Raw genomic sequence first — 22,211 nt, forward strand, 5'->3', positions numbered from 1 at the left:
CATTTTCTAATCTTTCTTGTCACTTGTTAACTAAATGGTCGAATTTCTCTTGGAGCTTCTGTCAGTGTCTGGCAGTGATTACCCAATTCCCATGTGTAGTACTTTTTCAATCATGGATGCCAAAGTGCCCAGATAGCAAAATTCAGTCCAGATCTTTTTCATCTTCCCCTAGTCCTTTCCCCATTAACCCAGACCTCTCTGCATGCATGGTAAGAGTTTAATGTACATTTTGTGTTGTCAGGGATGAGAACTGAGCAGGGTTAACGTCTGCAGCTTCAGCTGGGGCATGTGTGTTGGAAATACGCTTCCAGAAGTAACGTTCTGTAGTTCCTCTTTCCATCTCCCACGCATGAGCAAATCCACTTGAACATAGGGGAGGCACGGCAGCACATGTGCTGGCACTCATTGAGGCTTGGACACTTTTCCTGCCAAGTCCAAGGCAGGTACTGGGCAAACTAACAGGAGCAGAGCTGAGCTGAGCAGTGAGATCTCTGTGTAGCTGGGGAATGTAGAGGCTGTTCTGAATGAAATGACTACAGTAAGTAGGTAATCAGTTTACAATTTTTTTTTTTATTAGAGATGCATAGAAATATGTATTCAAACACATACAAAAACATATACAGGAATAGGAATACAAAAATTGTTAGGTCGTCTCAAGGCCAAGAAGGTATTTGCAAAATTATTTACCTAAAGAATGCAATGCTCCTACAACTGTTGTATGCTCAGGATTCCCATCCCCTCAAGTACTAAGTAATATACATATGACTGAAGAGTAAATCAAATATGTATTAGAAGCGCTGCTTCTGAGCATTATTTCAAATTAAATACTGAAATTCCAAAGAGAGCTTTTTTCCTCCCAGGAACCTGCAGTATAAATTACAAGAGCAATTATTTCAAAATGTATATAAGAAATGCATATCAATAAGGTGCTGTGCATAATGAAGAATATGATTTGTTCAGCCTGGCTATTTGAGCATTCTTGTTTTCTGCCAAGTGGAAAGATAAGACAGTAAGCCAAACAAGAACGATGTGTGAAGAAAGGAAATTACAACACATATAGAAGGAGAGAGCTGGTGTGGTAAGAGAAATTGGAGAGGCTTATACAATTACAATGAGAAAAAATAAATAGCAGGAAGGAAGTAAACTCATGAATAAAGATAGAAAATAATGAGTTTAAAATTACTAAACTAGCTGCTGTTTAAATCTGTCTCAAGAGAAATGAAGATGAGGCACACAGGCATCTAAAAAGTATTGAAGGACATTGCAAATATAGCTGCTCGTATAAGAAAAAGAAATCAACTGTAGAAATGCACAAATGGACAAATAATGTCAAGGATGGAAACTGATAGGCAGCAAAAAAACCCTTCAAATTTATGTTTTGTATGTAAATAATTTACAGTATAAAAATATACAGAGGGAGATCATTAAGGGGGGTATAAGATTCTGATAAGTCCATATAAAGGGAGGGGAAATGAGAAGAATTCTGGGGTGTATTTCTATGTAAATGTGAGGTTAGAAATTAACAGTTATTCAGCATAAGCTTTCCATCATGCAACAGTGAGCGAGTCCCAGTGTTTCGAAGAGTAAAAACAATCACTAATAGTATTTCCATCTCCTTTTATTTTCCTCCATGATTTTTAGATGTTGGCTCTCACATGCACTCTTAGTTCCAAAGACTTTTTTTGAACCAAGAAAAAGAAATTATTTATTTTCTTTTCAACTTGGGAAAATAAATAAGGTTACTCTTTATCACAGACATTCTTGGGATGTTGGAAGCTGTTGTCTTTCTGTAATGCCAGAACAACAGTGGCTGTTTCAAATGCATGCCCCAGGAGTTGCCATTAAAAAGTTGAATAATAAGGGCTTTAATAACATACTAAGGAGAAGTTGGTGTCCTGTCTTTCTGAGCTGCAAAACTGTGATGAATCTGTAGGACCAGTCGAAGAACTCCAGGCACTTGGTACTATGAAGATGCAAAGCTAAGATGGATTTCAAATGACTTTATATTGTCAGTGCAGTACAGAGCAGCAGGTATATCTTGCATGAATATATTCTGCTATTTGTGCATAGATTTTCTGGGAAATTAACTTGAGCAAACTGTGGAATGAAACACTGTGTTTTCTCCTCGCCCTAGTATTGTGTCTGCACTTAGCTTATTAAGTATGCCTCTCTGTCTTCGGTGAGAGGAACAGAGCACGCTTTTTTTTTGGTGATTTATGGATTATTTTGTATTTCTATTCAGTTCTAGTTTGGAAGGCATACATCAGTATAAGAATCTTCATTTCCATTTAACATAAAATAATTGTTCAGCTCGTATGATTTCAAAGAAAGCTTCAAAGAAGGGAATGTGTAAACCATGAAGACTTTAAAAAGTTTCTGAAAATATTGTATATTGTAATGTATCTTAACGATTGTAATGTATCTTAATGTGTATATGTGTCTCGCAATTTTATGGTCTGTGCTCATAAAATATTTGGGTTATTGGTAAAGTAAAAACCACAGGGACAATCTACTTGAGTAAGATGTGAAGAGCCAACAATAAACACTTCAACACTGCAACACTTATAAGTATGAAGCATTGTGCCTTTCAGTACTATGCATTAGCATAGACACAGAAGTTACTATTGTACAATAGGTAGCTCTCCTCATCTCAGTTTCTGAGGCAGTAAAAAGGAGCAATTCTTCCTGATTTTGTTTTTACTTTTAATGAATGAGAAAATAGAAAGTTCTTTGCAAAGCAGCTAATGACCAATGTGGACTAATATTGGTTGGCTTATATTGATGAGATGGTGGGTGGTAAAGGTGGTGTCAGAGAGGAGAAAGGAGCAGCAATATCTCTTTCCATTACTGTTGAATGGGCTCACTGGTTTTAAATGAGCTTACATTTCAATACAACAACAAAAAACCCAAAACACAAACAACTAAGCCTGGTTAATTAGACTCTGGGATTTCATTAAAAAAAAGAAAAGAGAAAACCAAGTCTATCCCTATTGAGCTTCATTACTTTTATTTTTATTTTCCTTTAAGAGAAAAAAGGTTTATACAGAGAAGGCTGTCAAATTAACACTGGTATGTGCTTCTCTAAGGATTTCCTGAATATACCATTTTAAAAGGTTATCCTATTAAACCAATTCCCATCAGACACTTCTCTGTCAAGCCCTCTCTGAAAAATAATCCTTGCTATTTCTGGCCATTGATTAGACAGACACATAAAAAAGGCCTCTGCTCTCTTTGGGTATTAGAAAACATAGTCCTAAAATGGAATTCTGTCATGTCTGTGAATTTTGAGTCCTGAGGTAGAGACTTCCCCACTAAGGTAATAAAAACTGAGCTAGTGAGTATTACTGTCATTGTCTGCTGATTGCATTACTTTTTTCCCCCAAAATCCTTTCTTACCTTCCCGTTTTCTTGGCTGGCAGAATTACATGGCACACATATATAATATATATCCATGACTATAATATGACAGAAGGCTGTCTTTTTTGGGAATGTTATTTTAGTTCCATCATCATGAAACAGTTCCAGTTTCCCTTCCATTCTCTGTGCAAAAATACAGTTTCCAAGTCATAACTGAGTTCTCAGTGAAAGTGTTATGGTGTTCTAGCACTTAACATTTTAGGCAGTTCAAGCATGTCCTTGACCAATACTGCATCAAGTTCTAATTTTGTTGAACAGATGTATTTACTTTCTTAAAACTGTTATTCAGAACACAAACATGCATTTATATTATATTGGAGTTCATAAGTCTTGTAGCACAGTTAAACTTGATGTTAATGCAGCAAAGGAAATAAATAACCTTGTTGTAGTGATTTCATTCTTTGTACTGGGTCAGTCTTCGAGGGACAGTTCTATTTCCTAAATGTCAAATGGGCATTGGGTTAAGTATTTTTTCTTTCTTACAACTGGAAATAGATTAATACCTATTGGATAGGTTATGAACTATTTACATTTCAAGTAGCATTGACTGTCCTGTACTAATTTACTACTCTCTCTCCCTTCTCCCCCTTCTCCGTTAGTTATAATGTCATTCAGAAAATTATGGTATTGCCAATGTATTTATATATCAATATTTATATATTTAGACCCTCTTCTTACTTAGAAACTCCCAAAATATCTTCACATCTACATTCTTTCCCAACAGTTGTGTGCTCTGCCTGCCTCGGACTGTCGAAAAAGGTGATGAAAATGACCTTGATATTATCCTCATATTCCTTCCTTTCTGTAACTGACCAATATTTACTAATGTTGAGCAATCTTATTTACTTTTTGCTGTATCCCTCAGACAAGTAAGTGTTGCAGACTACAGTTAGAGGATTCAGAATTAATCCCATGGTATTCACTAAGGATAGGTAATTTGGTCCATGTAGAATAACTGGTACCTCAAGGCTCAGGCTACTATAAGACTGTCCCCCATGTCCACTTCTTTTGCCTGGGTACATTAAGTTTATCCATGCTTTAGTTCTCAGTGGGGTGGGAGATAAATAGTTTTAATGCACCAGGAATCAAGTAGAGAAGAAGGTAGAGGACTAAGAACAGGTGGCCATCAGTAGAAGGTAAAAGGCACCGTGGAAAACTCAAACAATTTTCTTTTCTAAGACAGCAGGAAGCAGCTGAAAGCGCCATGCTTGTTTGGCTTTTAATCACATCACAGGTTTCTCCTGAGTTAGTACCAACTGTACAACCTTCCTTTACTTACAGCTCCCAGGTCATAATACACAAAATCTAAAGAGTTCTTTATCTGGCTCTGTCCTCTCCATTAATTTGTCTTCCTTCATCTCTTCTATATTTTTGTGAGCAACAGTCCTTATATCCAAACTATTGAAAGATTCAGACTGCTGTTCTTACATTTGCCCCACAACAATATTTTTTGTTGAAAAAGCTATTTTCCTTCCACTGTTCTCTTTTGCTTGTTGTTTGGGTTTTTTTGGTTTGTGGTTTTGGTTTTTCTTTAATGTGCATGTGACTTACCTTGAGGTCTGTAGTTTTTTTTGGTTTTCAATGGATGAATACAAGAAAATATTTTTTATTTTGAATGCTTCTCCAGAAATAACTTTTTTTCTCGATCTCATGTATAAACACAGATTTAAAAATTAGCTTTCAGATTTTGTTGATAGAGGCAGAGCAGATTTCTTTGAGATGGATTCTTAACCTTTCATGTATCACTCAGCCATAGAGTAAAAGGAAATAACAAGACACTGGGGACTTGTCAGCTTCTCAATAGCTTTGAATTTCCTTTTCTTTATGACCATCAGGAAACTTGTCCAGTTTATTGTCATGAGGGTCATTCTGTCTTCTGTCTGCACATGTGTTGCATGTCTTTGGTGACTATAGGAATTGTATTTGTGGAACAGAAACATTAAGAAAGCAATGTTTCCTGTCTGTATTTAAAAAATCACTCAAAAAAGCTGAAAACAGAAGGGACGCTTCTGCTGTGGCATCAGTCAGCTCTTCGATTAATGCCATCAGATGCTCTGTCCGGTGACCTCAACTCTTGGCTGAACCTGGCCACAACCTCTGGGTCTCCCCAGCTCACCTGGTTTGGGCACAGTTGGACCGAGCCCAGGCTGGCAAGGCTCTGTCCTGCCCTGCCCTGGGGTCTCCCTCAGCTCCCGCCTCCCCAGCCCCTGGGTGGCAGCTGGCTCATGCAGCACCCTGGCAGTGGGCTTTAGCTGATGCTATTTGGCTTTTATTCTTCGGTCTTTACTTGCCCATAAACACAGCAGTTTTACTCAAGGGAAGTTTCTGCACAGTGCCTTTCAGATTTTCTTTGCATATCTCCTGCTACTGCATGAAACAAAGTGGCAATTATCTATTTTATGTGAGTTCACACCCATTCCTCTTCTCTGGCTGGATTCATGAATGGAAAACGAAAAATATTTCTCTCTCACTGTATCATGTAAGAGGAAAGCCTGCTTGCACACTCCATCCCAATTGTGCCCTCGGGCGAAAGCCAGACTTCAGTTTCCTGTTAGTAAGTTGTGATGTCATCACTAATTAATAAAAATTGATCCTGGGAACACTTTGATTGTTTTGGGGTCAGTAGATTAATAAAATATAAAAGAAGTTTTGGCTTCCTAAATAAAAGAGTAAAGCTTAAGTTATAGTAGCAGATTTATTGTCTCCCTAGTTATGTGACTTGTACTTTCTCTAATGACCTGAAGACAATCAAAGAAATGGGCAAAATTACTTGAAGGGAGATTGCATGGACAATGCATAGCTTGCTGAGCTCTAAGATCTCCAGGGGTCCCTACCAACCTAAATTATTCCCTGACTGCATAAATAAAGGGCAAAAACATAGCCTCTATGTCAGAAATGTCAGAAGCAAAATCCCCATCCTTTCTTGGGAAAGATGAGTATTAAGAGAATTTTTCATCAGGAAAATGTCTGCTATCAGATATCCATACCTATTGCCTGGAAGAAGTCTTCCAATTGAAGTACAACTTGGGATCTAGAAGGAAAACAGCTGCCCCTTCAATCTCCAGTACGGAATTAACAAAGAATAATTTTTATTTAATCCATTTTGAAATTAATTTCATTATATTGTGCATTAATTTAGCGATTTGGTAATTTAGATGCTTTGAAGAATGGAGGCCTGCTCACTTGTGACTTTGCTGTATTTTTGCATTCTTATTTAATCTAATGAAATGTCAATATTTTATTCAATGGTACGCTTACTTAATTATGGGTTGGCTTGGCCATATAAAAAGTATATGGAACTATTTTACTTCTGCAATTTTAAGCATGCTTCAACTACCTGTAAGAATACATGTAGACTGAGCAAGATTTTGGCACATCACTCTACTCTTTTTCTAAATAAACATGTGTTCACTTAACAGTTTTTATTAATGTTTATAACAGATCAGTGAGTTCTACACTCTTTTCATAATATCTTCAATGTATTTTTCTGATTAGCATAACTTACAATGAAACCTGTGGCTTTTAGAAGATCTTCCCTTATGTTGCTCTCTCAAACGCTTGGATAAGCCTGCATATTAGTAATTTTTTTTAATAGAAGCAAATGATTCAACAGGTGCTATTTCTAACTCCCAGTCTGTCAGGCTGTATGCAAACTCTGTATTTAAGTATGCATCTTGCTATGGCTGTTCCATGCCCTGGATGCCACAAAATGAGGTTACTATGGGATGCAGTGTAACACCATTCAGCTACTGCATGCCAGCAGGCCCTTTTCCTTACATCAACGAGTATCTGCCATCCTAGCTCTCTTGGTGATACCAGCATGATATCTAGAAGGAGTAGTACTTGAACAACCTGAACTACAAACTTACAATCTAGTCTTTAATAAGCAGCATTTAAACAAGATAGGTCCCCTAAGCAAGATACCTGATCATTTCCAGTTATATTCTGGGCATATTTTGATTTAATATGGATTGGGTACCAGACACCTAAATGCCTAAAAGGCTGCTACTGTCCTGCCATAGCTCTGCTTGATAAGGCAGGTACTCTGAAGGAGTAGAGGATACCTGGGTGATGTTGAGTTAAGTTTGCTTCAGACAGGCAGATGATTGTACTTAAATTTCTTATTTCATATCTGTGTAGCTACATGAGTAAACATTTATGACTTTAAGAAAGCAACAAATGCAGAAGAGTAAATCAATAATAATGTTCTATGTATTTTAAAGTGCTTTGTAACAGTTGATTTGGGTCGAGTATAATAGTATTGCCTGAACAGTGGATTATTAAAAAAATATTCAAGGCATTGCACCCATTTTCATGTTCAGTAACTGTTTGTGAACAGATTGCTTAATTTTCAGGTGAATTCATTATTCAAATTATTAATTGTTTTCTTGTTTTGCAAGTGGTTCATGAACTGTTCATTGTAGACACAATGCAATTTTATGTTAGTAGGCTACCCAAGTCTAATGATTTTACTTTCTTCATTCTATGAAAGCCTTAAAATATTACTTGATACTCTCACTGGAAAGGTTTAGGTGCTTAGATGACTCACTGACATAGTATGAATTGGCTATTTTACAGATGAATATATAATTTCAAATGAACAATTTATGAATATTTGAGTGGAAAATTTCTTATTCATAAACATTCACAGTAATCTGAATGTTCAAGTATCCACAGAAAATGAAAAAGAATGGAATATATGGCCAAATTTAAAATAACTTTTGTAGAAACAGCTGTTTATGGAAAGATTCTTCTAATATATGTTACCTTTGATTAATAACTTCACAAATTTTATGATTCTATCATGGGATTCATCACATTTCACCTTCTGTTTTGCATTTTATTTGATCTGATGTTTTGAAGCCAGTGATATTATGCTTTGGTATGGAATGGATAGTGTGCTCTGATCTACAGCTACCAGTTCCTTTGCAGACGTGGTTTGAGGGGCTTTCAAAGCAGCGAGCAGTTCCTGTATAAATATGTGTGTAAATGTTCAGTTTTCAAGCATGACTGTAGAAATAGCATTCCAGACCTTGTATAGGTATGGAAATAAGATATATGCAAACCAGTAATAGCAACCTGATACAAGATGTAGCGTTGCCCTGATTTCAGCTAGGATAGAGTTAATTTTCCTTCTAGTAGCTGCTGCATTTTGGATTTGGTATGAGAAGAATGTTGACAAATGTTGCTAACGCATACTGTTTTAGTTGTTGCTAGGTAATGTTTATATTAGTCAAGGACTTTTTCAGCGTTCCGTAGAAGCTGAGAGGGAGCATAGACAGGACAAGCTGGCCTAAGGAATATTCAATACCATAGGTACCATGCACAGTATATAAATGGGGGTTGGCTGGGTGGCCGGGCTCCGCGATCGGTGCTTGGTGATCGATCATCAGGTGGTGAGAGCGACTTGTATTGGGTCAATTTTTTTTGTATATCCTTTTACCATTATTATTATTATTTTCCTTTTCTGTTACTGTTCTATGAAACTGTCTTTATCTCAACCCTGATAGTGTTTAAAGAAGACATCTATGAAGTAATCTTTTAGGAAGCACAACAAATTCACTTCCAAGCATCCGGCAAGGTGGAGTGGTATGGAGCAGACAGGGCCGTGTCTTTACCTGTTCTCTTTCCTGTATGTATACCTGTAGTTTTCTATGTATTTCCACCTTGTTTTCCCTCCCTATAGTATCTTTCTTTCCAGCCTTTCAGTTCTGGCCTGGAGACTTGAGTAGTTTGTAGTTGGCTGGAGCAGAGGTAGGATGCACTCTATTCCTCTTTATGCCTTTGCATGCTTGCACAGAAAAGACCTTAGTCTCTAAGACTTTCAGACAAGAGCAAAGTCTTAACAAGAATATTTCTAACTACCCTCCTTGAAAAGGGACTACAGCTGAGCTCTCTGTGGCAGGAACTACCTCTTACAATCCATATTCATCCTTCAGTGGAGTCCTCTTGCACATAATTTGCAGTGCAGCACAGCAGCAGCAAGGGGACAAAAAAATCCCCAGGGACTAGTACAGAGAAGCAAAGATAAAACTCCCTATTTTCAGATTTCAGTCTATTAATTAGATGTTAAAAATCTTGTATTTATCTGCACATATTGGAGGCCAGGAGCATTTTATATGAGGCACAATTCTAAGATTAAACCTTTCTATTTGTGTGTGTTTGTTTAAAATTGGATACTCTCCTCCCTACACACGTGCTTTCATTTGGAAAAGATATTGTGCTTTCATGATGCCCCATGTTGTAAATTTCAAATATGCAGAGCCAGGATTCAATCCTCTTGACAGTCAGGGGTGAGAGCATGTGTAAACCTTTTGAAAAATCAGCTATTGCCTTAGAGAATATATATATAAGGTTGGTGATTTTCCAAGATATGCACCATTGTGCACCCTTGAGAATGGTAAAACCTTTCCTGCATAAAAGCAGCAACTACATTTACAAAAAGCTGCACATGCCAACCATGTCAAGAATCTTCACAGTGAAGACTCCCCAGGATAACGCCTGCATGATAGGAAGTTAAATTACATTATGTAAATTGCATGCAAATATATGCACTGCATATGATAATTAAAACCTTCCTAAATACATATTTGCAAAATACAATCCTTCATGGTCCACAAGGTTATAATCTACATTTTTCAAATGAACAGTGCAAAACCTCTCAAAATTCACACAAAAGTGTGAATGATAATCATTTGAAACATAATGGCCTATCATTTATCAAATTCTTTACAGAGTGTCACTCATTCAAAAAAATCCACTGATTCACTAAATAAAAATTGTAAGCCCTTACCAACAATTTGTGCTTGCATAAAATATAAGAGCTAATGTGCTACTGCGACTGCGCGCCTTCAGTAATCGTGGATGGGAAGTGAAAAATTGTGTATGCAATGTTATGAAACAGAACCTGGCAAGAAAGAGAAAATTTGCTAAGAAATATGACAAAGCACTTGCAGAAAGTGGCCTTAGGAATTATTTCAAAACTTAATCTTTCAATTTCTCTCAGAAAATAGCACCTCTTTTAGGACGTTAGTGTTCAAACCATGATGGGTACCTGTAGCTGTCTCAAAAGGAGCAGGATTAACTGATAAATCATACCGGTCTCTTTCTGCATCATGCTGGTGGTCTCTAGAGATGTTCAGCCCAAGTCCTGAGCAGGTTTGACATGCTCTTCAGTCTATAGTCCATGGCAGGATTACAACCCACAGTGGCATAGTAGCGCTGTGTGAGTTATGAGTCTAAAATCAGCAACTGCACAGTCTGGCACCAAATGCTCCTCTTGTACCTTCTCTTGCGTGTGTGGGAGATTGTCAATGCAGCAATCTTCCTTCTCCCTCTTATTTTCCATTGCCCTCCCAGAAGGAGCTTCAGTGGTGTTCTCCAGAAGGAGCTTCAGTGGTTTTCTCCTCCTGCTTCCAGTTTGCAGAGCTGCTATTCCCATGATCCTTTCAGCTGATTTGAGTCAGGGCTGACCTATGACGGTCAACAACTAGGAGAAATCTAAAGTCTGGAATTCAAGGTACATTTGAGCCCAGCACAGTTCGTAGGGAAGGGGAGCAGGTACAAATCTCACAGTACCTTGTTATGCCTGCTGCAAAAGACAGGCAGCTTGGGAAGATGATGACTCCTGCCTACCCCCATCTACATCTGCAAGAGCAAAACTGCTGGCCTAGAACCCCCCTTTTTTTTTCTTTCGGCTAACAAGATTTAGTGAATTTGATTCTTCTCGTTTTAAGGAGGTCAGTCAGTGCCCAGCAAGCCTCGGTTATAGCCTATACAGTATACAGCCTTTCAGCCTGCCAACAGTGAGATAAAGGCTTGTCTGTAGCCATGGGACTAATCTCCTAGATTGCCAAGACTTGTCAGACAAGTAAAAGTAAAACTGTGTTTTTTAAGAATTCATGGTTTGGGAACTGAGGAAAGCTCTCCCACCTTTCAACGCGAGTATACAGTACTGATGAATCAGCAGAATTGAATGAATGCAAAAATGGCCTTTTTTACTCATGTTTGAAATAATGTTCATTAACAATAACAATCAGCACCTTTAAGCTGACATTGATGAGCACTGGGATTGACTGATAATGCATAAGCCTAAGGAAGAAAGTCACTTTGCCAGTTGCTGACTTGTGAATATAGGACAGTTTCAATTTTCTTTGTATGGCATCTTCTGTTTGAGGCATGTGTTACACAGACACTGAATACCTTTAGTAGAGTTTCTTATTGCCAGAGAATCGGTCCATCCTCCTCCACAATAAGCTAATTGTGTTTTTTCTTTCCAGTACACCAGGATGGTGAAAGAAAGAATTTTTTAAAAAAGTCTACTCCCAGAAGAGGGCAGTTAAGCAGCCAGCTACAGAACTGTTTGTGAATTACTCTGGGCCTGATTCTGCCACCTGTGCTTATATCAAGTATCAACACTGATTTTTCTTTGCTGGAGCTGCCTATGAAATTATTCCTCCTGCCACACCAGGACTTTCTGGGTTGGCCTTATGCTGAGCTCTGAGTTTCCGTCAGTTCTGCCGGAGAAGCAGGCAGGAGGCCGTCGTAGTCGTACAACTCCTGTGTGCAGGCAGCAGAATACGTGCTGGATTTTCCAGTGGGATGCTGTCAAAAAAAGACTTTCATAAAAAGAGAAAATTGAATTTGCAGGCTTCCAGGTCTGACTGTCACTGGAAATCCAGAGCACTGACATTTATCAGAATCAAATAACAAATTATTTAAACTCTACTTATCACTATTTAGGGGTTTATAGCATTTTGAAATGCCTTTAAATAAGCAATGTCTGACTCTCTAAATAAGCAGTGTCTGACCACCACACAGAAAGACGGTTCTGCAAAAAGTGCTTTCCAAGTAAAATGTCCAGCCTTTTATTTATACAATATTATTTATTTATATTATCCAACAGATAATAATTGTCCTCAAAAATAAAGATATTGACATATATAACAAAATGGCATGGCACTTTATTGAATGTTGAACTCTTTGAGTGGTGCTGTCCTCATATTTAAATCTATTAGAAGTTTAATATAACAGCAGGGCAGCTGGCGGCCTTGAGAGCAATGGTAAGAAGGCATTCAGAAATGTGCTCTGTGGGGATGTGTATCGACGTGACAAGGAAAGCATATTGTCATGGGCTTTAGTTTTGTGGAAAGGAGAGGAAGGCAAGAAAATAGGCTCTGATCTTTTTGTGCGACAATTATGGTCACCTGGGACCCTGCTACTGTACGTGAGTGGGATATCTGCAGGGAACTTCTGTGAAGGATGGAAGTTCGAAAATAATGTTTCCAAGTTACACAGGTATAGCTACATGTAGCATTGTTTTCAAAATGGATAAAAATACCCACTAGCACAGGAACAGAACTTGTCCAAAAAAAAAAAAAATTATTTTACCGTGATTGATTTATTTGGTTTAATAATGACAAGAATATCTGACATAGGCAGAAGGGTTATTACAAAAATAATTCATTTTGCATTTGTAAAGGGATTTTTGCTCTTAATTTCTTTTATATATTTTATCAGTTGGCCAATGCAGCATAAAAAAAATGAATGTAAACTTCTTAAGAAAACATTACCTTGGCTACTGCAAAGGGAATTGACAAAGCTGCCAATGATGCAGCCCTCCAGACAGAGGAGTCTAAATCAGTTGCCCTCTACAGCTTTGGTTCATCAGATCAAGCCTTATGAGGGTGCAGGGATCAAATCAGCAGTGTCCACGACTGATAAACATGTTTCATTTTGTTTACCTGTGACAGGATGCTACCTCCTACGATAATCACAGGGCAAGTAGTCTTCATAAACAGCAGCATGTTTTCTTCTTGCATGTTTGCTTATTTGGAAAAAGCATCTGGAATAGTAATGCTCCGAGTGCTGTGCGGGGAAGCAGAGCAGAGCTGCTGCTGCATAGTTTAAGAGTTAAGTCCTGAGGAGATGAAAATAGAAAGCCTGATTGCTGGTTGTCTCATCAGCCCTTGTGAAAAGCAGCTGACAGTGTTCATGTTTGGAAGAGGAAAGGAAATTGGAAATCCATTACATTCCTCCTGGTATTTCAGTCGCAGGAATATATGTGACTGCAGTTCAGAATGTACAGAGAGACTAAGATGCTGAAGCCACAATTCAGGAATGTCTGTTGTCATACATTAGCAGAATAGTAAACTGGTTAAGAAAAAAATAGCTTTGTTTCTTCAAAGTCAGTCTGGGAAGTAGGACTTCTGAAGCTAGATGGAGTAGCTCTGGGCTTTTTCCCTTACTGTTTGATTTTTGTTTGCGACTGAATGCTGAAATTTGGATTTGGCATCATGAATGTCAGCCACCAGACTGGGGCTTGGACTGAGAGTAGCTTGCAGAATATTGGTGACCATTTTGTGATTGTGATAAACACCATGAAACGGTAACAAAAACAGTTGGTTCTTTCTCTCTGAAGAGCGAACAGAGTGATTGCCGGTTTGACACCCACACACTTGTCCCTCCCTCACTGTTTCTGTCTTCACACTTTAAACCCCCTCACAGGGCTTCAAATCAACTGTTGCACAAGCGACCTGGCACATTTCTAGGCCAGGAAGTCACACAAAACCTGCACCCATCAGGGAAGGCAGTTTGGGTGATGGATATTGAATGGATACTGAAATCTGCAGTAAAGGCATACAGAAAGATGGCTTTGCAAAAAGTGCTGCGTGTGGTGCTACTTGCTACTCAGCAGGATAAAAGAAGGAAAGTGGGTGGAAAGTACTTGATTCTGACAACAAAAGAATAGTATACGCTGCCTTTTTTTAATAAGATTTCATTTTTCTGTTGAATCAGCTATTGGTCTTTTGATTCTGTCACTAACATGTGCACTGTCATCTGGACTTCAGTATTGTGTTGTTGCCCAGCATTAGAAATGTCAATTTTTTTAACATTGTCTTCTGGAACAATATACATCTATTCATATGGCACTAAGGATGCGCAGTTCCCAGATAATCCTTTCCCCCCCCCCCTTTTTTTTTTTAATATGTACACAGTAAAAAAAGAATATAGGCACAGATTGTAACAAGATCTTAGGTCTTTGATAATCATCCCACAGCTGCTGGTAGGGCTGCATGGCCCCCTTAGGGCACCTTTCAGCACAGCCAGCCTGCAGCCACCAGGGGTTCCCTAAGAGACCAGAGGACTCCTTTTTGCTTCCTTGACTTCACTGAAAGTAGATCAAAGCTTCCGTATGAACTTCAACATGTATGAACTATTTTCTCTGATTCCAGTGCCTTTTCTTCACATTTCGCTGAACACATTTTCACATTTCACATTTTCACACAGAACTTATCAGACAGATTTAACAATTTGAGGAAGTTGAAGAGAGAACAAAAAGTATTTGGGGCCAGAAACAGATAAAGAAACGTTCTGTGACGATCTGTGCTCCAATTTAGGGGAACTTTTCCATCAGCTGCCCTCAGAGAACTTGAAATACACTTTTCTCTTGCCTTTGCAGAATTGCTCTGCTTTGCTTTCAGAGTGAATGTGGCAATTTTCCAAGCCAAACTTACAAGGGAGAGGAAATAAATCACTCTAATGTTCGGCTGGTAGGAATCCAAGCAGTAGAGAAACTACCTCCTTTCTAGAAAGTCGTCTAAAAAATGGCCGGATTTGCTTAATCTTTTTGACTCACTAATGTTTCTGCTTGAGTCTACAGTTTGCAAGCCATAAACATTGTGACAAATAATGAAGTAATCATGCAATTAAGACCCAATTACTTATGCTGTAAGACTGACCTCTTGCTTGTTTTTGCTCCACATAAGAAGAAATAAACATTGTGTCTTTTTCTCCCCTCCGGTGATAGTTTATGGCTTGAATTATATGAAATACAGAAAGTCTGTTCTTCTGGTTTTACCTTCGTAGGGTTGTCTGGACTGTGATCGGTCGTCAGGGTGCACAGTTGCCCTCAGCACATGTACAAGTGAGGAGTGGGGGAATGCAGAGAGGTTGAGCTGTGGCTTCTTTCCCTCTCCAAAACTCAAGGCAGTCTAGTGGCGTAGGCGATGGACAAAGTGTGGCTTTTAAATCTGTGCACTCCTGTGGCAATTTAAGAGCAGCTGTCAGGCCAAGGCTGTGCCATGTGGTTATCATTCGGGCTATATGCGTACAAGGGCAGGACCTGAGTGACCCACATCACTGTCTGTGGGAAGAAGTGACCCAGCAGATGCTGCTGGGTTCAGCCTGGCAGAGAGAGTCACTTTGGGATACCGCATTGTGCCCACCCCCATTCCACAGCGGGACTGTTCAGCCATAACTATCTCCCTCCTGTGACCTACTGCCTGCACCTCCCCCTGCTCTCTGCTCTTACACCACGTGTGAGATGCAACACGCATCCACATGTACCGCATGCTGCCTGGCTATATGAAGGTATTGGTCAGTGGTTTATAAGCTCAGAAATATTGGGCAGTTCTACTGCAAGGCTTTGGCAAAAAGGGAAACAAAGAAATCCTGGCTCGAAGGTGCTTGTGTGTCCCTGGGCTCAGGTTGAAAGGAATCTCTTGATCACTCAGTCAGTGGGCTGCCAGATATCCCATGCCTTAAATAACTTCCTGTAATAGAGGTTTGGGTCTTGTGTCCCATATGGAAAGGATTCAGTACATGGGCTTTTCTTGATTTCCATGGAGACCTGCCATTTTTTTACAGGTGCCTACAGCACAGATGCAGCAGCTAATGCAAATGTCAGCTAAACCATGCAGCTGTTCAGTCTAGTAGCTGGAGACCAAAGACTCACACGTGCCCAATGTGTAGTCACTTTATACCTGTTTGACTAGGACTATGACAGAGCTTGCTACTTCAAATCTTGTCTGTTTTCTATTGTGGAGTCCCAGGCACATCTATGCTGAGTGTCTCATGAATGCCCTCAGCTGGTATGGTCTGCCCCACAACGCTCTTCTCAAGGCTGTGTGTAAGAGGATCCTAACAAGGACCTTCTTTCAGTCTGTCTGGAGTTCAGGACGCAAGCCTCTTTTGGGTGAAACAGAGACTTCTCTCTTAGTGGTCAATCACATTTCTCCTCTTGAGTTCTTGGCTGCTGGAAGTGCTTCATCTATCTGCTTTTCACTGCAGCAGTGCCGCTGACTTGATTCTGAATGGGTAGAGCTAGATCTGAGGTGCTACAATAATGTATTTCTCTCATGACATGCCCAGCATATTAAAATGAAGCCACGGCCAACTTACTTATGTTTGCACTTAAATTAGACCGTAATAGCACTGTTCTTAGGGGACCCTGGTAAGAATTGGAGAATGACACTAAATCGATGGACTTCTTGTCAAAAGAACTAAACTAAAACTCAGATGCTAAGCCCAATGGACTTTGTTCAAACCTGTTAAAATATTTCCATGAAATAATGTTGTCAAGAAAGAGTTTTATCTTCAGTTTTTTAAAAGTATTGCTTACATGAATAAACATAGAAGTAAAATAAAAGCCCATTGTTTGTTAAAAAAAAAAAAGAGAAAAAAAAGTGTTATCACAAATCCCATGCAGTGCAAGAATAGCATGTGGTTTTCTTTTTAGTTTGGTCAACTTTATTGAGTATTCTTATTCCATTCTCTTCCAACACAATGCATTTCTCACTTTATGTTTGATTTGAATTACTCTTCTAGCTGTAAGATGCATGCATGCTGAGATCTCTTCTGCAAAACACCCAGGATCCTGGCTCAGTTCCCTTTCCATCAATGTTAATTCTTTCAGTTTCCACCCCTTACAGGACAGCCTAAATAAGGCAGAATCTCTTCATTCATAAAGACATCACACCAGAAGCTATGCCCAAAAACCCTTTTCAGAGGGACAAGGATAAATCCTCGTCATTCCAGATGAGTTAATGAGGACTCTGCATGAAATCAGTCAGACTGCTCATTACAAGTTTCCGTCATTGTGCTTTCTTCTTTCCCTCTCTGCCTGAATTTTAGATGTACCTTTAGAATCCCTCTTAATTAATTGCTTATGAGGGTACTGGCCTGCCTTTGGCCAGTTGCTTTTTCAAAACAAGTTTCCTGTCTCTGTGTAATAAATGTTTTTTTGCCTCTTTTCAGTGATGGTTGGGCAGACAGAGATGAAGTCATTGAAGGTTATGAACCTGAAGCAAATGGAGGCATTACTATCAAACTGCAGTCTCCAGAGGTCCTGTCGTTTGATGACTACTATCTGAAGCTGCGTCTGGACACCAACACCCGCAACCCCTGGTTTCCTGAGTTCTGGCAGCACAGATTTCAGTGCCGGATCCCAGGGCACCCACTAGAGAATCCGAACTTCCAGAAGAACTGCACTGGTAACGCGTCAGCTATTTTCCTGTTTGAATTTGCACTCTGGCAAAAACTTGTGTTGGGATTTTTTGCATTTGTTTTGTTTTGTTTTTAAATGTATAAATCACTGGTGAAAAGTGCCAACCCCAAATTTTACAAATATAAATCCCAGCTCTGGCAGGATTATGTCTGACACTGATTGCACAGCCTCCTCTCAATTTAGTTCTGCTCTGTCATACAGTGACTTGTTCCCTTTTCATGTTTTAGGGCTATGCTGAGGCTGACAGGAGTGTTCAAGTTTGTAATACGGCTTGTAAAAAGATAAGCAACCATTAAATTTTAACAAAAATAGGAACAAATTTAAACTTTTTTTCTCCAGGCCAACTTTTCTGATCATCTGAATTATTAGGAATTTCACAGAAAATATTATGGCAGAAAACAAATTGTAAAGAAAATTGATGAGTCTTAAAATTGGCCAGTCATCATCTGCTTCACCCTTTCTTTTCTTCACCCGTTAGAACATTTATAGTTTGTTTCCAAGATGTAGCACTCGTATAAAAAACACCCTGTCCTACAGATGGAAGTAACTCTTACTTCATAGCAAGAGAACTGTATCTGTGGACAGGTTTTCTCTTCCACGGAAGAATCTGAGAAAATAAATTAAAACGTTTCAGTAAGATTAAATTTATTGGTAAATTGAGTGAGAGGTGATCACTTTTCTGTAAAATACCTGCTGAATAATTTTTGCAAATATTTTGTTTGTAGTTTGTAAATGTTTCATTTCTGGTCAAGAAGGTATATTCTGATAGTAAGGAAGTTACTCCATTAGAAACAAAACTAATGAAGCCTGGCTTCCTATGGGTTTGTGTCCTATTCTTTATGTCTCCACCCTCTCTATCCCGTAGCAGTAATCTCAGTTGTGCTTCATGTGCTCCCTGAGCTGAATTCCCATGGTGTTCCTAGTTTTTCCCTTCTCCATTAGTAGCACTTCTTAACAACACCTTCCACATTACCTTTTGTTTCCCCCTAGTTCTCTTATTAGGAGCTGAGACGTATCACCAAATATTGTCACTGACTCAAAACTGGGCTGATGTGCTGACTGTCAAACAGGCTGGCCCACCTGGGGGCTGAGGGGCTAATGGCAAGCCAGAGAGGCTAAATAAATGTTGACGTTATACTGATATTTTTCCACAAAGGAGTCATTAACTTTGGACTCTACCAAAATGTTGATTTATGGTATATAAATTTAATTGGTTTTGAGACTACTTCAGCTCAGACAAAGGAGTTAATGTAGGCCAAAAAAGGCAGAAATTACAAAGGAGAGGCTGAATGATGGATGCACAGTGCAAATGCATAACCTTCTTTCTTAAGAAAAGAAGCTTAAAATGGCATTGCTTTGTTCAATCCATACACATAAATAAATTTCATGCTGATACTCTATAAAAAGGCCTCATTTCTGAGAAATCTCAGCAGCTGTTGTAAACACGGGTAGTTTGTTATCCAGTCTGGTTATAAAACTGAAAACTTTAGTCTGAACCAGCATAGTCATTCGTCATCTGCTGCATCAAAGGCAAATACCAGGTGGCGAGTTCAAAACAGCCAAGATCGGGTACTTCTGCACAGAATGTGTAGACGAGTTTTCAGACAGTGTTTGCTGTAGACTCTAAAATTGTACTTGAGACAAAAAGCAGTTAAACAAATTAATGGAAGAAAACCCATATATCTGTTTTATTGGAAAAAAACACCCCACCCCAAACTGGCTCAGGACATCCCAGGGTTGAAGCCATTGGACATTGGAGAGGGTGCTGCAGAGGTAACGTTACATGCCTGCCTTGGTGTTCTGTGCTTCTCAGGGTGTCAGATATCAGAGGCAGGAACCACTATGTTCTGATAATATTAGTGAAACACAAAAACATTTGTCTACATTGGTAGACTCTGACAGTTAATACTCACAATTCAGGCACTGAAACGTCTTCCCCTCTAAAAAGTTGTAAGTTTTTGCATGAAGCCTCAAAATGTGATACTTTTTAGGCTTTGCTGAAAAGCAATCAGCTCTTAGATTTGGTGATGAACCATTGACAACGCTCGGGCTTATCACACACAATTGAGAAGTTCATAAATATCTCAAATCGACAAAAGGAAGCACTACAAGATATCTGTTCCCAATTATGGCATACCTACAGAATCAGGAGACCCACAGGTCTCTTGAGAGACCCCAGTGAGTCTGGGGGCAATAGAATATCGTATTTATTTTTCTTTAACTGCACAGAGCTGACTGGTGACTGCCTGGCACCACCACGTATCTTTATCTGCACAGGTATCTTTATCTGACCTTTCTGCAGGGTTAAGGATGTCACTTCAAATGATAACAGCTTCAAAGCTTGCTGGTGGAGTCTTTCTCCAAGGAGGTCTAGTATGACAGTGCCAAGAAACTGCCTTCTTCACCTTTCTCAGGTTTGGAGACAGGCTGCTTCAGAATCTCTCTGTAAAAAAATAAGTCTGAATTGCCTCTTCCCTCCTTTACAAAGTATCTCCATGCACAAATTTGAAGGAGGGAATGAATGCTGCTTAATAAGTAGTAAGCACTAATATTTGAAATCTATTATAAAAGTAACAATAAACAAAGTTTTGACTTCTTTGCAGTGCTACAAATTTAAGTACTGCTGCTACTACTCCATCACCCCTTAAAAATTATCAGTATTCAATACCAGTACCAAGCACCTTAACTCCATTATATCTAAGAACTTACACTTTTACCTCACTGTATTCCATCAATATTCCTGTAACAAAGTACATAGGATCCTGCATTATGGAAAAAGCAGACTCTCCCCGTGGTCCCAGGAGTCCATGCACATTAGTAATATGCTTTGTGACTATGCATCCTGATCTGTTCTGTATTCCAGAAGTGCACTGATAATTCTTACTGAGAAAAAAGCACACCCATACTTTCGCACAGACAGAAACTGATTCAAAGGCAGTAGACTGCTCAAGTTCATCTCCCATGTTTGAAGAGTTAACATTTCAGGAAACTATCTAATAAGAAAGAAAATCAAGGACAAAAATATGGGTGACATTTAGGAGAGCATAGTGTGTTTGTATTTACCCAGCAGGGGGTTGCCTAGGAGCAACCAGAAATAAAAAAAAAAGAGAATGCAGTGTTGTTCTCCAACTACCTTATATAAAAAGATTCAAAATCTTTGGACTTATCCTTTTTGAAAGGGAGATTAATTACAAAGTTTGTATTTGAGAATCTTCAATTACTGCCTGCCCAGTATAATTTGCTCATATGCAACCTAATCACTTTACTGAGTGATTTATTCAGAATTGCCACTGGAATGTGAAGTTCAATTTTTAGCATTCATGGATAGGCAAGGACTTCTGAAGCAATTACAGCTGCTGTGTTTGCAATTTCTCACACCCTGCTACTGTTGAGTCAGCACTAGCTTGGGATTGCAGGCTCTCTACGAAGCAAGGGAAAGCCAGTTCCTAGAAATCCCCCTTCTCCGATGACAGGAATTACTGCTTGAATTCCCTCATTCAGGCCCTGAGAAGACTGATTTTGTCCCTCAGGGATTCTCATGTTACACTGAGCTCTGAATGTACATGCATATTTTTTTGGGAAAAAAGTCTATCTGGTCTAAGCACTACTGGAAGGAAACAAGTCCAAGTGCGTTCTACTCTGTGAGGTCTGTGGGGTGCCTAGCAATTGGCCACATTTTCAGAATAGCTTATCTGGATGTACTAGGACTATATGGTAGCGGCGTGAATTCTTGGGAAGAGAAGACAATCATTGAGAGTTTTTCAGTGACTGCTCTTTTGGATCATCCCTTCTTGAAAGAATTAAACAACTTACTTTTCCCACTTGGGTGGCAGCCAAATGAGTGGGAGCTATTTTTGACTCATTCTTTGCTAATGTTGTAGCCAAATGCCTCTCATAAGGAAATGCCTCTCTCCCTTTCGCTCTCTCTTTCTTCCTCTTTCTCTCTCTGCTACAGGAGATATTCTTCCTCAAAACAGTAGGATTCAAGTCTAGAAATTTTCTTGCATGTAGATGTATTGGATCCGGATGGGATGGAATTAACTTTCCCTACAGCAGCCCTCATAGTGCTGTGCTTTGTATTTTAACTAGAAAAGTCTTGATAACACACCAGTGTTTTGGCCACTGCTGAACAGTGCTTGCACAGCACCGAGGCAGTCTCTTCACCCCCAACCACCCCTTCAGCCTCACCAAAGGCCAGTAGGCTGGGAGTGGCCAAAATGTTGGGAGGGGACATCGCCAGGACAGATGACCCAAACTGGCCAAAGTTTCCCTACCATATGATGATGTGCTCAGCAACAAAAGCTAAGAGAAAGGAGGAGGGAGGGGGGCATTTGCTATTAAGGCATTTGTCTTCCAAAGCAACCGCTGCATACTGAGGCCCTACTTCCTAGGAAGTGTCTGGACATCACTTGCTGTTGGAGGTAGAGAATAAATATTTTTTGTTCTCCTTTGCTTCCATGCATGGCCTTTGCTCTTCTTAATTAAACTGCCTTTATCTTGACCCATA

The 22,211-nt window shown here is 39.2% G+C and overlaps 1 protein-coding gene across 12 annotated transcripts in view; it reads left to right on the forward strand.

Annotated features, from left to right (window-relative positions):
- The window catches only part of GRM1 (glutamate metabotropic receptor 1), a 189,575-nt gene that overhangs the window by 101,635 nt on the left and 65,729 nt on the right, over positions 1-22,211 (forward strand). For all 12 annotated transcript variants that reach the window (XR_012586193.1, XR_012586194.1, XR_012586195.1 and 9 more), the window contains exon 4: positions 17,455-17,690. Coding sequence is in view for 9 of the 12 variants with exons in the window: in XM_074580346.1 (XP_074436447.1) it covers positions 17,455-17,690 (236 nt within the window). In the remaining 3 variants the exon portion in view is untranslated. The remainder of the gene's footprint in view (positions 1-17,454; positions 17,691-22,211) is intronic.

The sequence above is a fragment of the Larus michahellis genome, chromosome 3 (genome assembly GCF_964199755.1).
Source record: "Larus michahellis chromosome 3, bLarMic1.1, whole genome shotgun sequence".
Taxonomy (NCBI): domain Eukaryota; kingdom Metazoa; phylum Chordata; class Aves; order Charadriiformes; family Laridae; genus Larus; species Larus michahellis.